The 13,746-nt window shown below is 43.1% G+C and overlaps 1 protein-coding gene across 4 annotated transcripts in view; it reads right to left on the bottom strand.

The window, feature by feature from the left end:
• Nucleotides 1-13,746, bottom strand: part of ARHGAP10 (Rho GTPase activating protein 10) — a 296,650-nt gene that overhangs the window by 16,721 nt on the left and 266,183 nt on the right. For all 4 annotated transcript variants that reach the window (XM_079154583.1, XM_079154582.1, XM_079154581.1 and 1 more), the window contains one exon: nt 12,891-13,050. In XM_079154583.1, the coding sequence (XP_079010709.1) occupies nt 12,891-13,050 (160 nt within the window). The remainder of the gene's footprint in view (nt 1-12,890; nt 13,051-13,746) is intronic.

Below are 13,746 nucleotides of genomic sequence, written 5' to 3'. Positions count from 1 at the left end.
AACAGCAAGAGTAGGAAGGAAGTAAGAAAGGAGGCATGAGTCCGTGCCTCCGACAGCAGAGGTGGGGGTAGCATGGTGCACAGGTGTCCCACAAAGGCAAACTGTCCAACTTTCCTGAAAGCAGAAACGTGTAGATATGAGCTTTGTTACACAGCTATCTCCTCCTACTCTGGGGTAATATTTTTTGTAATAAGGGATCAAAACATTTTAATAGTGAATACTTTAAAACATCATATCTATTTTCTCAAAAAGCAGTACAGAAAAATATTAGCCTTAAAAGAGGTTTCTTATATTCTCTTTCCCTTCTTTGATCACAATTTGAAGGAATACCAGGCTTTTGGGGACAGCAGCCCATTGCGAAGTTCTGGCAGTTGTTTCCAACCTGGACTCCTGGAGAGAACAGAGCCCTCTAGCATCCACGTCTGTAATGCATTAGCCATTCTCCCATCCACCTACAATGGGTCTACCCACTGCCAGGCAAGACAGTTCTCCGGGGGTCTCTTATGTCTCTCACATGCACTGAGCAGGAAGTACTGACGATCATTGGTCCACACTATATTTTCAGGGTATCTATAGGGCAAACAGCCTGGAAGACAGAGATTGTGTGAAAAGAGGATGCTACAGTCCTCAGCAAAGATTTGGGTTTTCCAAGCACTGGGTTCCTGACCTAGAATATTCCATAGGCATGCGTTATGGATCAGGCTGCAACCCCCTGTGGGGAAGGGGAACTGGGAACTGATGCAAGAAATGCTGGTGCTTTGACTACTGTTACTGCTCTGATTAGGAGAGCCCTTGGCTCTGGCTGGGAACCTCATATCTTCTGCCAGCATCCATAAAACCCTGGCGGGCTGACTTGGTAGCATGCAAGCAGAGTAACACTTCAGTCTTCACTGTTCTTGATAGTATCATTCTTGAGAGAACTGAAAAAAAAAAATCAATCATGTTTTAGTATTCTCTGATTCAGGAGAGAACCCAGCTGACAAAGTCTTTGTGTTAAAAATCAAAAATGAGAATAAATATCTCAGTACAGACACAGTGAAATAGTATCCACCTCTACCACTTCTCAAATGTAAAGGTTTTAAAAATTCTATGTATTTCCTTCTTCCCACTGCCCCTTTAAGGATTTTTAATTGGTAAGACTGGCGTGGGCACAAACCACCAATTGTATTTAATGATGAGCTACTGACCGATTACAAAGAATACCTAAGTGCCACAAGTTTCTCCAAAGCCAAGTTGTGGTTTATGAAAATGGAGAAAGAAGTCAACTCTTCCTAAAAAGCTCAGAAACCACAGTTACCAAAACAGAAATGGATTAAAGAGAACTACTGAAATATGTTTGCCATCCTCTCAATTTATACTGAAAGAGTCTTCTCCTGCAGCGGGGCTCCTCCATTTCAATGCCCATATTGCTGCCTGCCTTTAAGGGGATCATTTCCTTCTCAACAGGAAAAGGAGCATTTCACTAGGAAAACATGAAGGTTTCAAAGTGCTAACTTAGAAACACATTCCTGAAAACACGGACAGTGACATCTGCACAGGGTTCTTCAGAAGGCAAAGGGAGTTTCCAAGAGCGGGAAGGCCGGGGCGGTGGAAGACCTGGGGAGAATGACAGGCAGGGGACAGAAGATGCATTTGCCTAAGGAAGAGGGAATGCAGCTCTAAAAAGCATCAACACTCCTGCTTGGGAAGGTGCAGTCACATTTCAGGGGAAGACCCTACAGGGTTCACGGTGGTGGGGAAAAACAAACGTGACGTTACAGCACTGGCTGTCTACGTGTGCACTTCACAGAGTTTTTGTATAAGATGTAACAAATCAGCAGTCCAGGCCGCTTCTGATTCAAACTGTGATCCAATCTTCTCCAATAGTAGACTCTATGCTCCATGCGTATTAAGAACTTTCTGGCATCAGAAGAGCACAAACATCTCAGAAAGGCGGGAGGGGGCGAGGGCCTTAACTGTTCAAACTCAGCCACCAGCTGCACCAGTCTCCAGAGAACTCCTGTGTCTAACACACGTTCCCTGCACAGCACAGACGGGTCAGGCCGTGGGCAGTGCCAGTGACACATGCACCCCATCCCAGGTTCTTGGAGCACCGAGTGCAATTTAAAATTTCAAGGGACAGAGCCAGGAAAACGGTATGGAGAAACAACGGCTTATCTGAAATAACTAAATCTTCCAAATACCAAGATATCAGACTAGAACTATATGATATCAGAATCAAAGCAGAAGTTTGCACTGGAATCAAAAAATTTTTGTACCTCATTTGCAAGGTCTCTGAGCAGGAGCTCACACATTAGTGAAATGATCTTTCATGGCAGTCTGGGAAACAACAGTACAGCATAAGTCTAGAACAGCTGTCCTGGGCAAAAGTGTTTGAAAATGTTAATAAAGACAGAAGGAAATATTGTAATCTGTATATTATAGGGAAATCTCTGTTCAAATAAATGCCATAGTTATTCCTTAAGCACCAGAGAGGGAAGATTCCACAGAAACATAGTGTTTGGTTCCAAATGAGCACATTGGGGCGGGGTGGGGAATGCAGAGAAGCAAATGCCTGTGGCCATCAAAATAATTCGCAGGGCTGGACAAGGAGGCCCTTGCTGACCACTGGGAAAATTCTGACATGCACTCATGGTTTGGGCTGGGGACACCCAAGGACTATGACACTAGCTGCTCTCCAGGAATATCCAGCCAAGTAAGCAGGGAAAGACCAGTTAATAACCATAACACAGTGTGAGGAGTGCCACGGGAAAATCTGGGCCGGGGCCCTCACAGACACAAGGAGAGAGCATCCCCCGTCACTTGGCTTTCTGGAGGAGGCAGTGTCCGCCATGGGCTGATGTCACCTCTGCAGATATCTTCCCCACCTCCCCACGCTCAGGCTGGTGTGGGCCACCACTGTACAGTCTCTGGCACCATGCATGACACAACACACCGATTTACCAGTGACTCCACCATTCCATGACATGAGATGAAAGAACCTCAGAATCGTGAGATTGATTTGATCCAGGTCATCTCAATGGTAAACTCTGTTGTGACAAACAGCACTCAAGACCTGAGTGGCTGGAACAGAACATGAGAAGATCAGTAAGGGATGTGTGTGCAGACACTTGGGAGGCAGGGCCAGGGACTAATGGCAAGGAAGGCTTGCAGAGGGACAGCAATCACGTGAATGACCAGCACAGGACACTTTGTCACTCTATGGACAGACCTAGGTTCCAAAGCTGGTACTGTCGTTATTAATTATCTATATATCTATTTTATTTATCTATCTGTTTATTTGGAAAATAAAAGAAAGGATGCTACTTCCTAGTTAGAGACTGTGGTGAAAAGGAAGAGAATGAGCGCCCCCCAGAGGCTGCTACACAGTGGGTGCAATGAGCCCTTGCTGGGTCATCTGCAACTGGAACTTGGCCAAGTAACTTAAACTCTCCTCAGATCAAACAGTCATTATCCATCGCCTGGGCCACTGTGAGATTTAAGTGAGCTAACAGGTGTAAAGCACATGACCATGACGGAGTACCATAAGCAGCTGGTAAACGAAGCCCTCATTGCTGGCTGTCTTTGTGAGTCAGACCCACCTCTGGTTCTAGGGCTAGATCACCACTAACGAGCCATTTTCTTACCAAAAGAGAGCCACTAACTTAGGTCAAAAAGGAAAATTTACAAAGATATAAAGTGGATCTCATACTTGTAAAAGGAAAGAAAAAAGGTTATTAAATTCAATGTGGTTTCCTGGTTTGAATTCTGGAACAGAAAAAGAGCAGTGGAAAAACTGGTGAAATCTATATGAAGTCTGTAGTGTCACTATCAGTACTATACCATCATTTTTTTTTTTTTTAAATAAAAAGTACAATGATTCTCCAAGGTATTTACAGGAGGAGAAAACAGGTAAAGGATCCATGGAAATTTGTACTATCTTCATAATTTTAAACTATCCCAAAATAAAAATTTTATCTTAAGTAATAGATAAGAAAAAATCCAAGTAAACTTTTTCATCACTGCAAAACTAAAGGTCTTTTGAAATTATGATCATATACCTGAAAGCATTCAAAACCCATTAAGAAAAACCTTGGTGCTTTCGATGCCAAGAAAAGATGTGTGAAAGTTCCATTTTTAAAAAAAATCCCGTATAGCCAGGTGCAGGGGCACACACCTGTACCCCAGCCACTCAGCAGGTTGAGGCAGAAGGGCTGCAAGTCTGAGGCCAGCGTTGGCACCTTCGTGAGATCTTGTATTAAAATAAAAAAATAGAAAGGGCTGGGGGTGTAGCTGAGTGGGAAAGCACCTGAGTTCAATCCCCAGCTCCAAGGGGGAAAAATTCACCTGCAGCACCCACTGAGCAACAGGTGGTGGTTCACGGCTACTCCCGAAACCGAGTTTTAGGATACAAGGGCTTTTCCAGATAGACTAGTGTGGGTTTCAGATTAGAGGAGAACAGATGTCTTTTGTAAAGGGCCAAACAGGAAGCACTTCAGGCTTTGCTGGCCCTGGGGTCTCTCTCACAACTACTCCACTATGTCTTCGTGGTAGGGCAACAGCAGCCACAGACAGAGCACAAAGGCCTGCGTGTGGCTGTACTTCAATAAAACTTTATTTACAAAGACAGGCGGCCATGGGCCCCAGCACTCATGGATTAGAAGGACCAGATGAAAATCTGTTTGGTGGGGATGGAAGAGATGAAGACAATGCAGTTAACTCCCCCAAACTCTCCTGGATCCTCACTCATCCAGTGGCAGGGACCCCCAGTGTGAATCAACAGCTCATCTGCAAATACTCAGTGCTGTACTGGGGCAAAAGCATTCTTTGGTCCCCATCAACTCTCAGGCGGAAGGGAGCTGGCCAACCCAGCCATCCAGCTCATGAAAATAATTATTTGTTAACCCTTGAGTTAAAAAAACAATCTTTTCCAGGAGGTATGTGGTCAGGTGGAGGAGGAGCAGCATGCAAGAAATCCCTGGTGAGACATCATTACCCTATGTACGTGTATGGTTGCACAAATGGTGTGAATCTACATCGTGCACAACCATAGAAATGAAATGACGTACCCCATTTGTGTACAATGAATCAAAATGCAGTCTGTAAAAAATTAAAAGATAAATTTTAAAAAAAAGAAAAAAGAAATCCCTGTGGCTTGTGCAGAAGGGCATGGCTGCAGACGAGTCCTCCACCTGTGGGATGCTGAGCTCCCAGCTCCCAGGTGGCTTTCCTCAAGCACAGAAGGACATGGCTGCCTCATCAACTGACGTCTCAAAAAGTTCATTCCCAGGGCGAGCGTTTTTGGTTTTGCCAGAAGACAACTGTCTTAGAATTGTCTCTCTGACCCATCTCCCCCTCAGCTACTACTCCTTGAATCCCATTTTTCTTCCTTCCAGGTGAATTGTAATGGAATCAGGTAAGAAGGTTGAACTTGAAGCTAAACAGAAAAGGAACTATAGCTTCCTTTCATGAAAATTACGGAGCTTTAAAGATCTGAGGACTACAGTCCTCGGGGTCACTGATTAGAGTGTTTCTACCTGCACTGTTTTCTTATATGGGAAAGAAAAGCATCTAAAGTGAGGGCTGAAGATACAAATGGAGACACGCACAGATGAGAGCAGCACCAAACTGCTCAGGTTAGAGAGATTCTGGGGTTATTTACCCAGCTGATGGATGGGTTGCCTGTTGGGACAGGACAGTCACCCATCTTGCTCAAAATAATTCACAGACTTGGCTGGATCCCAGGGGGATCCCTGGGCCCTGGCCAGGTGGTACCTAAGGGTCCTTTCTCAGGGACTCCCAGAGAGACCAGGAGAGGAGGTCACACTGAGCCCCTCCAATCACTGCTAGAAACATCACCAGGTAGGGCTTCTCTCAGACTTCTGAGGCAATGTCCCTGAGCTACTGCGATTATGCAGCTGATGAACCAGGAATTTGGGGTCAAGTTAAACTAGAAGATCAAATTAGGCTCTCAGGGAAAGGAAAATCCCAACAGGTAAGCACGCAGGGGAACAGGGATTGGGTTTATTACATGCAGCATGTTGAAACTTCACCCGATCCAGGGGAGGGGGGGCAGGCATATTATTCCCTTTACAGACAATCTTGCTAAGTCTTGGTTTGCTTAAATAACTTATATACCATCTCCAAGGATTTAAGAAGCAGAATGAGGATGCAAAGCCAGGCCTGTTTGACTCAAAATCAACACTTTACCAGTCTCAATTGCCTCCTCAACTTATAGAGAAAGCTCATGAGGCCCCTGCTTTATTTAGATATGGAGACAGAGCCAAATGATTCTTGAAAAGAAAATAAATTCCAATAATGGCATCAAGTAAAAAAAAAAAAAAATCTTTACTATAATACCAAAAATGACTGAAATAAAAAAATATACAAAAACAAAACTACAAGACTAAAGTGAGCTAATTCTCTTTGAAGTATTAAGCAGTAGGTAAGCTACTATGAAATTCAGATCTGTACCTTTATTTTAGACGGTCAAATTTTCATCATGAGACTTTACAGAAAGTTATATAGATAATCAATATTTGGCTTAAAAATAAAACCTACGAATTATCTAAATGCCAAGTAAGTAACACAAATACCAGAATCACCCTAGCTAGCCACAATGCTTGTGTATCACAGGAGGTAAGGATGTCAGGCAGCTGGAAGGTCATAGTTTCTATGCAAAGCTGGAGAGAAGAATTCAAGGAAATGTACAGGTGGAAGTTGTACCCCTAAAAGGACTGTGAGTAGACATTTATGGTCAATGACCACATACACAGGCACTGTGATTAGCTTCAAGAGCTTTACTGAAGCCAAAGGGAGACAACTGAACATTGTATTCCTCATTAGAAGATTATGATGCAGCTCTACTGCAAATAGCAAATTTCCAAGTCTCTCGGCTCCACTGGGAGGCAAGACACCCTCTTCCCCAATTCTCAGTCAAGGTACTGGCTAATGAAAAACCAGCTTCAAGTGGTTACTACCCATACACCACAGCCACATAGCCAATGAAGGGTCAGTCCCTCTTCAAAACAAGGGCAGCAACCAGCTGAAGGCCATGCTAGTCACAATCAAAGAAGTCGGGGTGGGGAGAAGACCTACAATTTGAATGACCACCCATATCCATCTAGACAATTTCAACCTCTACAGTAAAATGATTTTAAAAAAACTATAAGTCACTGGGGCAAAAAGGGCAGGGGTCAAATTCCATCTACATCCCCGAGTAGCTAGGACAAGCTTCCTGTGCCCTTTGTGCCCTGGTTTCCTATCTTTAAAAATGAAGACACATCTATCCCACCAGGTTGGTGTGAGCACAGCTAACGAAGTCCAGTGGCCCACAGTACCTGGTGTTCCATGGTCTCTGATCGTAAGAAAGGCAAGACGGTAACTAATCAAACCTTGTCTGTAGTCTCAAACCACCAGCCTCTCGTCTCCAGTCCCACAGGAGGTGTAGAAAGGAGCGAATGTCTCTACAGAAGTTAAAAGGCTGCTATGGGTTCAGAGCAAGTTGATATGCAACCCCTGAACACTTGATTCCTGTTCCTCCTCAGACTTCACCTTGGACTCCAGTCTCTTCAAATCCACCCAGAGACTGTTGCTCACTTCAGTATGGGAGCAGGTGTTGGTCCCAATTCCTTCTTTACAGTTCCTACTAGTAGGCAGTACACCCTTCCCAAGGAAACACTGGTCCTGCTAGAGGTCTCAGTCCATGGAACCCGCTACATCCTGTAACCAGGGCAGGCTTAGGGGTAAACAGAGCAAAGTTGCTAGCCTTATTAGGAAATGACCTCCCCGTGAGCCAATAAAGATACTGGAAATTCCATGATGGGCAATTCATTCCTTTGGTTTAAGTATGACCCTCTCCTGATCTCTTTCTAAATTTACATAGCTTCCTTCCCTCTATTACAAAAACAATATGTGTTTTAGTTGTGAGCAAGAAAACTAACATGCAAAAAATAAATTCCTTATTTTCTTTTGGAAATAATCATCACAGTAGTATGGTAAAAATACCGAGTACCAATTTCTAAGATGATCTGATTGCCCTGGTTCAACAGCACTGAAGTCAGAGTGCACAGGTGGGGCTGGGAGTGGCTCAGTGGTGGGAGCCCTGCTTTGTAGCCCCGACACCAAACGGCAAAACATGAAAATGAAAGTAGACGCAGCTGAGAAGGCCTCTAGGAGACAGAGGAATGAAAGGGGAGAGGAAGAAAGTGAAGACTACATGACCACTGACCTGTAATTTCTAGAAACGTGCCAGATTCCTCAGAAATCTGTTAAGAAACTGTTTAAAATGATTACCCCTCTGAATTTCAGACAGATCATTCATGATTTATTGTGGTATACCAAGCCACGAATCATATTTAAGGGGTACTCTGGCATCTCCCTGCAAAATTCATCATCAAGTAAAAAGAAGTCTTGGAGCAATTATCAAGTAATTTGAAATGCCAAGCAAGTGCCTCTGGGAAACCTCAAAACTTCCTTTCAATATGCCCAATTTAAAGGATGCAAGTGATTTCATTGACAAGAATAAAAATGGTGACTAGTAGGGGCACACAAAGTATGTGGATAACATGCACAAGGTTGTCTATGGGAAGAAGAGTTGAATTATCTGGTGATTTTAAACATCGGGCTGGGGGCACAGCTCAGTGGTAGAGAATATACTTTGCATGCACGAGGTCCAGCAGCTAATAAATAACCACCTAACGTCCATTCTGGGTAGACATGATCTCTGCAGCACACACTGGCTGTGGGTAATAGCTGGGAATAGATGTTTTGGGAATATCTTAATGTTCAGGATAAACACAGCCAAAACTCTCAGTGGATAAAGAGAAAAACACTCCCTCCTGAGCCACTAGGCCCAGCATGACATGCACCTCAGGGTACCCACATCCCCAGCTAGAAAGAGCTGTTCTAACGTGCTGCCATCTTGAATATGGTAGAAAGGGAAGTATGCCTTTTCATTTGAAATCTGCAGAGGAAGTAGAGAGCAATGCCTGATATATTTTAAAAGAGATTTTCTTTTGTGGCAGGGAACCTAAAAGGATTACTTGTCAAGGACCTGGCTCCATCAATTACAATTGAAGAAAACCTGTTTAGAGAAAACTACTTTATTGGGTGTGGGGTGGAAATGACTTTGGAACATTTGAAATACCTTGACCTATGATGTAATGTCCTCCAAGGAAACTGAGCTAGCAATTCTTCACTGGCAACGAAGTCACCCTTCACCTTACTGAGTGCACAGGTAAGTAATAGCTCCAGATTGACTGACTGCAATGAATAACACCCACAAGTCATAAACATCAGCAGAAACCCAAGAAAGCCAATTCTGCCTGTTGTTTTCCACCTGCCAGAGGCCAGAGCTCTATTTGCACAGTGCTTCTAACAGAATCTCAGCTACTGTAGGTTTTACTCTGCAAATGTGCTTTCCAGTGGCAGAGGCTGTGGCATTTCTATACAACTGGGAGACAGGGGTCCCCTGTGATCCACATGTATTTGGACTCCATTCCTCAGGACCTGAGATAAGGCAAGTGTTGGTTTTGGAACATACAGACAACCACCCTGATTGAAAACCAGGTGGCACAGGTAGTTTCCTTTTCAAAGCCCTGGGAAAAGTTTTAATGACTCCATAGCAACTTTAGAACAATCAGCATTTATTAAGAACCCATTGTAGCCAATACTCTATAGCTGGCAGACCAAGATGAAGGATGAGTAAAAGAGCACACGCACGACAAAAAGTAAACTTATAAATGCTAAGGAAACGAAAATGCTGTAAAGAGAATATAAGACATTCTTCAGCTTTCCTGGAGGAAAACGTTTTAATATGTCTTTGTAAGAGAAGAAAGACGACGGACTAGAAACCAACCATAGTGGCCTGAGATACTCAATGATATTCAGAAAGAAATGTGCTTTCTAAAAGGGAAGCAATTTTTATAAATACATGAGAAATTAGTTATTAATAACTATGTCGATATCACAGAAGAAAGTTCAAAGCATATAAGATCCAAAGATCAAATTCCTACCAATGAGAATTCTGTGATCAAGCTTGAACTAAGGGAAAGATTAAATATACAAATGCATACATACAAATATTAAATAATACTAAAAGGCAAATATTAACTAATGCTCAAAGGCAGTATTCTTAGTGCCAAATAATGAGTGTTTTTAGAAAATGAAACTTCTCACACGGAAGGTAAAACCATTGATCTCAAAGTAGAGAATAGTGACTACTAGAGACTGGGGGAGCTGGGCATGGTGGCACACACCTATAATCTCAGTGGCTAGGGAGGCTGAGGCAGGAGGATTGTGAGTTCGAAGCCAGCTAGTGAGGTCTTAAGCAACTCAATGAGACCCTGTATGTAAATAAAATACATAAAAGGGCTGGGGATGTTGCTCCATGGTTAAGCACCCCTGGGTTTAATCACCAGTACCAAAAGATAAAGAGAGAGACAGAGAGAAACAGACAGACACACATACACACACACACACACAGAGGGAGGTGGGTGGGAGGGGTGGAGAGAGGTGGTCAGTGTGCGCAAGGGTACAGATAGACAAGAGGAATAACTTCTAATGTGTCACTGCACAGTAGGGTAACTGGTCAACAACTGGTTTTATGTTTCAAAATCGCTAGTACAGACGATCTGGAATGTTCCCAAAACAAAGAAATGATAAATGTTTAAGATAGATGACGGACATGCTCATTACTCTGATCCAATTGTTATACAGTATATAAATGTATTAAAATGTCACACCATATCCCACAAATATATATAATTGTGTCTATTAAAAATTAAAAAAAAAAAAAAAACAGAGAAAGAAATCACTTATCCTAATTACTGTCATTGGAAAAGCTGTCCCCTAATTAACACATGCTAGAATCAGGCAGGGAGGGAGATGCAACAGTCCCCAGGCTCACCCATAACCTTAACCTGGGAAGTTGCTAGAAGCACAAGCTTTAAGACCTTTTCTCAGACCTACTGAATCATCAGCTCTGAGGTGGAGCCCAGAGAGTTATTTTTATCTATTTTTTTGTGTTCTTAAAAGCAGACCCAGGACCTCATGCATACTGAACACACACTCTACCACTGAGCTGCATCCCCAGACCAGGATACAGATTTTAATAAGCCCTACAGGTGATTCTGAGATGTGCTCAAATTTGAGGAATAGTCATCTCTACACCAAAGATAAATCTGGGCTGATACTCTCACAAATAAATCCTTTAAAACATATACCAGAAGCAATCAAATGCTTAAGAGCAACAGAAATGCATTTCGTCCACTGCATAAGGAAAGTCAAGTTCTTGAAATAGGAGCAATTCCACATGATAACAGAACCTCCCTTCCAGACTCCCTTCCACTACCCCCCACCGGCCCCTTTTGGCCTCTCAAAGCTGGAGTGCTTGTCATGACATTTTCAAGTGTGTATGAACAGGAAGCTGGGGACTTTACTCCTCATTTGATTTATGACCAAAAATATCAGGCTCTTCTTGTTTCAGGCCCAGACGTGTTGTGAATTCAAGGCCACCCATGGCTCATGATGTCACTTTCCTGTAGAGCCACTATGGAAGAAAGATGACTAAACTGTTCTCCACCGACTGAGATACACACTTACTCAAAGAAATAATTAGGGATCTGGTTTTCACTAACACACACAAGGCTAAATTCCACCTCCAGTCAGCCAGGATCATAGCTTCTGAGTTCTGTTACAGTTGCTGGTAGTGCTAAAGCGAAAGAGATTTTTTAATTGTGGGTAAAGAGTAGTAAAGGTGGCAAGAACATTTGAGAAATACATAATTTAAATTCACCATAAACATTCTTTGGCATGTAAAAAATAAACATATATGATTCTCTTGGGGTGAGGAGAGACATGTTCCTCTAGAGAATTCGTTTCCATACTTGGAGTTTCACTGTGATTTTAGGTAAGCTTTTCAGAGTCTTCAGGTCACCCCAAAATTTCAAGATGCCAGACTTCTCCTGGTCTCTTAATACTTAATAAGTTCATAATGATTTCATGTGAATCCAGCTGTAACTATAAAAAGCCAAGTAATGTGAGGAACACTTTCCAATCCATTTAAAGTCCCAAGAATGCCCAGCTGGGGTCAGATGACATCATTATCTATAATTTATTTTAAGCAACTTCGGTTTAAAAAAATTTTAATACTCTCTGGGTGAATTATAAATTTATTTTTGGATGTGACTTGATTGACTAATCAAGTAATGTCTTATAATTGTTACTGAAGTTGTTTTTGTCTTCTGAGCATTTATTTGAAACTAAATGCCCTGTAGAGGTCCTACCCACCCTGAATTTGTACTCGTTCTGCTGCCTGAGTCAACACAGCAAGAAAAAACCTCATGTAATCAAACAAGTCCAAGGTATTTTGTTTGTATTAGTATGACTGTACTAATAAACCTGAGCTGATCTGCACATATCTGGCACTAAATCAAACAGAGGAGACAGTCAGATGTCATTCTTCAAGTCTCCATTATGCAAGAAGCTAAGGAGTAAAATTGACCAGAATGCTAACATGAAGCTGTCAAAAATTCATATGCCTAAAATATTCCATAGACAATTTTGAAAGACTATCCATCACCATGCATACATTCTCACCTCTCAAAGTTTGCATAGCTAGGGAGACAACATCCCAAGTATGAGAGTAACGATTTCCTTTGCATGTTCCCAAACTGCCACAAACTGAACCCGGATCAGATTTGAGGTGGCACCCATTCCCTCTTCTAGACCGGGAACATAGAGACAATATGCAGGAAAGGTATTGATTTACGACCCTTCTCCTCAGGAGCGCCACTGTAGAGGGCAAGGTCCTTGGAGCTAACGGCCTCGGTGCCCACTGGCCAAGTAAACACCAGAAGACGGTCACAGCGCTCCTTCCCTCGGCACCAAACCCAAGCACAGCAACTTACGTGGTAGACATCCAGTCCCCACAGCTCCCTCCATCTGCCAGAAGGTGGTTTCTCTCTGGTCCAGGAGGCCCACAGGCAGTTGCAGTCGTGGGCGATGGGGAGGAAAGTGAGTCCTGACTGCCAGTCGGGGTGTCCTCCTTAGGAAGATTAGGACTGTCACCTAGGGGGAAAAGAACAAGTTTCAAACAAACACTAAGAAAAAATAACTCCAGTAATAATTACATGGCTTTACTTGATTAGTCAATCAAATTATATTCCAAATTACATGTACAATTCAGCCTGAAAATATTTGGGTGTCCTGTCTTTGAAGGGGTGTGTATATGTTTAACCAAAAATGCTTAAAATAAACCATAGGTTACTGTAGTTTGGATCTGAAGTGTCCCCCAAAGTCCTGTGTCTGAAAGACTTAGCCCTAGCCTGTGGTATTATTGGGGGTTGGCAGAACTTTTAGCAGGCAAGACCTCGTAGGAGGTGTTCTGATCTTTGGTGGTGTGCGCCCTTGGAAGAGGCAGTGGAACCACAGCCCCTACCTCTTCCTCTGGTTCATTCCCAGCTAACAGCTTTCCTCTGTCACATGCTCCCTGTCATCATGACCTGCCTCACCACAGGCCCAAATGCAAAGGGGCCAATGGTTCATGGACTGCAACCTCTGAAACTGTGAACCACAACAAATCTCTTCTCTGTAAAAGAGGATTTACCTCAGGTATTTGTGACAGAGAGAATACCCAGTAAGGAATGAAGAGATCGCAATCATTAAAATCAGACCCAACAGAAGACGAACGCCTTAACAACCTCCATGACGACCTCCTGACCTATAAGGAGACCAGGTCAGCACCAGGGCAGCAGGCCAGGCCCA

Source organism: Sciurus vulgaris (assembly GCF_902686455.1).
Source record: "Sciurus vulgaris genome assembly, chromosome: 9".
Lineage (NCBI taxonomy): Eukaryota > Metazoa > Chordata > Mammalia > Rodentia > Sciuridae > Sciurus > Sciurus vulgaris.
This window is presented reverse-complemented; position numbering and strand designations above follow the sequence as displayed.